The sequence below is a fragment of the Ctenocephalides felis genome, unplaced genomic scaffold, assembly GCF_003426905.1.
Source record: "Ctenocephalides felis isolate EL2017-DRISC unplaced genomic scaffold, ASM342690v1 CF-g0.4_SCAFFOLD_01492, whole genome shotgun sequence".
Classification (NCBI taxonomy): domain Eukaryota; kingdom Metazoa; phylum Arthropoda; class Insecta; order Siphonaptera; family Pulicidae; genus Ctenocephalides; species Ctenocephalides felis.
The window spans coordinates 19,775,827-19,781,492 of NW_020537646.1; the positions used below are offsets into that span (position 1 = coordinate 19,775,827).

General features: G+C 24.5%; 1 protein-coding gene across 1 annotated transcript; it reads right to left on the bottom strand.

Annotated features, from left to right (window-relative positions):
* Positions 1 to 2,427: 2,427 nt before the first annotated feature.
* Positions 2,428 to 4,791, bottom strand: LOC113370991. The gene is made up of 9 exons (XM_026611652.1): positions 4,745 to 4,791; positions 4,426 to 4,533; positions 3,793 to 3,925; positions 3,537 to 3,670; positions 3,375 to 3,462; positions 3,208 to 3,303; positions 2,780 to 2,972; positions 2,655 to 2,708; positions 2,428 to 2,522 (listed from the first exon to the last, which is right to left on the bottom strand). Exons 1-9 carry the CDS (start codon positions 4,789 to 4,791, stop codon positions 2,428 to 2,430), a joined length of 948 nt encoding a protein of 315 aa, XP_026467437.1.
* Between the last annotated feature and the right edge of the window lie 875 nt (positions 4,792 to 5,666).

A 5,666-nucleotide genomic window follows, 5' to 3' on the forward strand; every position in this document is an offset into this window, starting at 1 on the left:
CAGAATTCAATCAATTGAATAGTATAATTTTTGCATTCTCTAAGACAGCTTATTTCAAATAAGCTTATTGATCTTCCTCAAATAGTATATGGTAAAATTTTAAATTATTATTCCCTTCAATCAGTTAATCAAATTTATATAAACTGAATTATTAAATTTATTACATTTCCTAAAGCTTCTTATTTCGAACATAAAAATGATAAAGAAAACATTTGATCTCTCTTAAAATATTTGATAAAAAATTAAATAAATTTTATTAAGAAGAGAAATTAGAAGTTCGCCTTCTATAATCTGTTATTTTTTGTGTAGACTATATTTTACTAATTGCTGTGAGAAAGTAGCCCAATGGTTGATCCTTTTCTATTTTTTGAATGATTTTTTAAAATGATGACTATAGGAATTTATATGCATTTCGTAGATGCTTATATTTGAAAGAAGAACTAACTAAAAATAATGATTTATTTTAATTATAATTTGTGAACTTATGAATTATCATTTTAAGTTTTCAACTAATCTAGATTGAAGGCCAAAGCAAAAACCAGGTTAACAGCAATGCGGTTTTGATATGCATGGAACGAAATCAGCTGATGGTAGTACTGAGGTCAGATATGGCAAATCCTATTTTAAATCATTCTAATAAAAGTGGCTAAAAGTACATTATGAGTAGAAGATAATTTATGAACAATAGAAAGAAATGAACAATTACTTCCATATTGCAATTCACTATATTATAATAAAAAATATAATAAACGACAAAGATGGGTAACTCAACTTCATTCGCAGCTTGATTGGCAAGAAGAAGGATAATGTAATATTTGGTCTTCTGAGTTTTTGCTAATTTTTTTATTGAAAATATTTGTGACCAAAAGCAGTTCAATCTGGTCAAAAGTACAAAAATTGAAGTAATTTTAAAATATTCCATTTAATTTTTTTTTTATTTTTATATTTTCTGCTCCATATTATGACTGAGTCTTCGGGTTATTAAAAATAAACGATTTTTTACGGGCTAAATTACTTTTGCTAAAAGCAAGCCATAATTACTCAACATTCAGTATATTACGTGCTGATATATCAACAATAAGGCCAGATACTGAATCTCATTTTTATAATGTAATTTTACCACATTAAAAGTTTGCTCAAATCTAAGCTTTTGCATCCCTGTTTTACGCAAGTACATATATGCTACCATTGGAACAAACAATAAAATTCCATGGAAACATCAAACAATTTGCGTGAATCAATATAATTGTCTATTAAAATTACACTTTTTGCCGCATAAGGCGTTAACGCAGAATTACTAATATGTGTCAAAGGATGAGGGTAAAAAAATAAAAAAAAATGCTATAAAAATTTTATTCAAACATTATAATTGAAAAATCGTGAAATCAATTCATTCATAAAAGAAATTACTTATATGTCATCACCATTCATTTATAAAGGAAATTACTTATATGTTTGCTAAAATACTACATAAGAAGAAAGAATATTTAAAATTTTTACTCGGGTAGAAAATACATTTATACAAATCATACTAATTTTAATTAAATTAATTAATTAAAAGAAACTAAATTAATAATTATGTTAGAGTAAAGTCAGTATTTACATTAAGAAGTCCCATTTACTCCAAAATAGCTACAGTGCTGTTTTTATAATATAATAAGAAATTACTATGAATTTTTTTTTAAATAATTTTTTTTTAAACTAATATGGAAAAATAAATATTATAGATAATATTAATGGTTTTGAAATCGACAAACAATCCATAGATAAAATAATTCGAATATACTTATCATCGAAATTCCGAAAAATAGTCCAGCGGTTCCACCAACTGACACTAAAAATAAGAAATTTCGATTCAAACAAAACTTTCAAAAATACATAAAAAATTAAAATGAATAAAATCTTAATTATGTAGATGTTACATCTTAATTTAAATAGATTTTTTGTATTATCATTATACTCTTCTCTAAAACAGAGTCTTCTCAAAATAAACAGATAAATGTGTTTATATTACTATGTTTGACTTACACATGTGTTTAATTTGGCTTTTGTATTTATAATCAAAACCATATGCACATGCAGTGACTGGGAATATAAACGAGGATAAAAACTTAAATGTTCGATGGATGTTTAAATAAAACTCAGTAAACACCAAGTTTGGTAAATCAATTCTGAATTTATGATACTATTATGATTTGATATATATATATATATATATATATATATATATATATATATATATATATAATTTTTTATTACTCCTACCGACTAAATCCAATGGCGATATCATTTCGATTCGTAGGTACCTCAACACTGGTAAGTTGACCATTCTTATATTTACATAAGAGAATTTCTGACTGGATTTTTTTCTATAGAAATTATTCAAACATTTTTTATTTATTTAAATAATCTATACACATTAAAAACTTACGGAATATCGGCATCGATTAGAACTTCATAATCAAAATCGTAGCAAGATCTTAAACAACGACATGTTATTCCTTGTTCTTCAAAATTGAAACCTAAAATGAAAAATTTATAAATAAAATTATCTAAGCTATGAATAATATTTTTTTTTCTTGGAAGGCTATATGAATATAAATTGTTTGAGAATTTTGTAAATTTTATTACCTAACTTATTCATTCCTACTTACTAGGTAATTCTGATATTACTTGTAGTCCTTTGTATCCACAATAGTTTTTACGAACTGAAGCAAAATATGTAATAAATTAATCATGACTTCTGTTTAAAATATAATTATTATGAAATTATACTAACATATTTCTGGCATAAGATGTGTAGTGCAATTAGCAACAGTCATTTCTAGTCTATTCATGCATTCTTGTTGACACGAATTTAAACTGTATGCCCCAAATGGTTTTAAAGGAGTTTCCACTTCATTTGGAAAACGACAAAGACGTTTTTCTGGACTTCTTCTAAACAAGGCACGATCGTTCCATATTTCTCTTGTCTTGAAAAATAATAGAACAAGACGATGGTTTGTTAGTTGAATTTAAAAGTTTTAGCAGATGTGATAACACTAGTAAAATTTAATTTTGGATACTTTAATAAGGCTAAAATAGATGTATAGTATTTCAATAGAATAATAGAATATTCGATATCAGAAAAAATATATTATTTAACATTAGAAACTATTTTTATAGTAATTTGCAAACAAATGAGCAATTATAGGTAATTATACTTACTGTAAACACAGCTTCGTGATTTTTGTTCAGTATACTAAGTTTCAATGCAGATTCGGTATTCAACAAGGGAATCGCTTCTGGAGGTAAAATAAAAATCTGAAATTTTACTTAATTAATTTAATTATTAAACAAAATATCAACATAATAAATAAATCCTAATACCATACCGTAGCCTTTTTCTTCAGCAAAAATTTGAATGACCCTGGGCCGGTTGTTCTATTAAATTTTAATAACTTGTCGAAAGTTGTACCCATGCTGTGGAAATAAAATAAAACTAATCAAATTCATAATTATAGAAAAAATGGAATGAATTTTAATTTATTTTGTACCTTACATCATACTGACTAGCGACAAAACATGGACCGATTTGTGTTCGTTTGAATTTGAACGTATCTTGTACTGAAAGTCGAGCACCCAAAAATGAAACATCTTCAATAACGTTGCTGACATTTAGTTCATAATACTGTAAAAAATAATTGTCATCAATTAAAAAAAATATTTTTATCATAATCAAATTTATTCAATAAATAATGAAGCAACGTAATTAGAAAAGTTTTATTAATACATATAAATAAAAATACGTACTGCACTCATGAGTGCATCATGATCTAGTTCTTCGCATAGTTTTTCCATTGTCGTATTGTAATCACAGTTCACCCGTTTTGTAGATTCATAAACAAATTTTCCAACATTTTCATCAATTTTTCCTTTGTCTCCGCTTGTAATAAAATAATTAAAAAAAAAATTGGCATTATATAGTAAACAATGAAAACTTTCATATTAGTCGTGATTCTATAAATACAAATTTGTAAAAAAAAGTTTAGAAACCTATTTTATAAATCATCATGAAAACAATTTTTAATAGAAGTAATTACTTAAATAAGTCATAACAATTATAAAACAACAAATCAGATATAAAACATCAATTTAATCGATCCATTTTTACATGAAACTATATATCTAAATATGATCAAGTAAAAATAGTATTTCTGGACATTACTGCAACAAATTAAAAATATGATCAAAATTAATAATAAACATATCGCAACCAGAAAAGAAATCAATTGGGCGGCCTCTTATAAAATAATGTTTGCGAAATATAACCTAATCATAAGTTAACTTATAATCTTGTTTTATATTATTATTCAATATATATAAAAATCGATTTGGTATATTAGAAATTATTCGTATATTACAATTTTATAAATAAAAACTTACCTTGTCCTCGTACTACTAGATCCAGCAATAGGACAAACAAAAATTGCAGGAAAAGTAGTATTCCATTCCAAGTATTGAGAATCCAGAACATAACTTATAGATTGTGAGCTGTTTCGAAGAAAACAAATTTATTTAATAAGTGAAATGTAAATATAACCAACAGCTTAAAATTGAATTGAATCCGTTTACATTTGAAAATGTATAATTATAATATGTTTCCAACTGTTAATACCAAAGCAAAACTATAATTTAAATTAAATTATTAATATTAATAATTTGTAATAAAATAATTAGTAATAAAATGTTTGATTCAACATACCTGTAATTATTCAAAATTGATTTTGTGATACAAGCCAAACCCCACATCGATATTATGCACATAATAAACCAGAAAATTCTGAAAAAATGGTGAGTATAAAAGTATATGCAAGAGAAGATATAACGAATTTTTGCTCTTAATTTACTCTTTGATATTTTTATAGAACAGAGTTGCTGCACCATTAATATCTAAACATTAATATATTATAATAATTTCAGAATTAATGAAATAAACCAAATTATAAAAGTAAACCAAACCTATTTTAATTTTACCTGGTAAGCAAATAATTTTTATCACTCAGAAATCTTAAGCCATGAATGCCACTATTATTCAATAAAAAATATAAATTTTTCTTGGAGTTTGTGAGACAATTTCTTGCAACGAGTTTGCCCATATTGGGATAAACCATTTAATTTCTTACTGATTTATTTAAATGGGTTCTAAAATAATCAACCATTAAACTACAATAGTGTAATATTATATCAAACTATAATAATGTGAGATCATGTAATCAAATCAGAGATGATAAAAATCTACATAATTTTTCCATTTTCTAAGTTGATTCAATATCACATGAAATCATAAAATAATATAAAAATTATTACAACAACATAATATTCTTCGCATTTTACATATAATAAAATATCTGCTTCAAACACATTCTTTTTTATTTTCGAAACCATTTTAACACTCAATAGTTCAATATTTTATGTTATCACAATTATAGTTTCTAGCTTTAAGTTGCATATATATATATATATATATATATATATATATATAAACATATGCAAAACCATACATACATACTTACATATATACAATTACAATAAAATATTTTCTCTTATACCGTTTCATATAAATCGGTTTGATTATATAGTTTTTTATATATGTTTGTTTACAATTCAATCAACACCTTTAAATA

What these genes read in the sequence shown, in the direction of transcription:
- LOC113370991 (XM_026611652.1), bottom strand. Translation starts at nt 4,791, where the DNA reads ATGTGGGGTTTGGCTTGTATCACAAAATCAATTTTGAATAATTACAG. An exon ending in GCTAGTCAGTATGATGTAAG is followed by an intron (nt 3,463 to 3,536) that starts GTACAAAATAAA and finishes TTATTTCCACAG; the next exon opens with CATGGGTACAACTTTCGACA. An exon ending in AGTAATATCAGAATTACCTA is followed by an intron (nt 2,523 to 2,654) that starts GTAAGTAGGAAT and finishes TTTTCATTTTAG; the next exon opens with GTTTCAATTTTGAAGAACAA.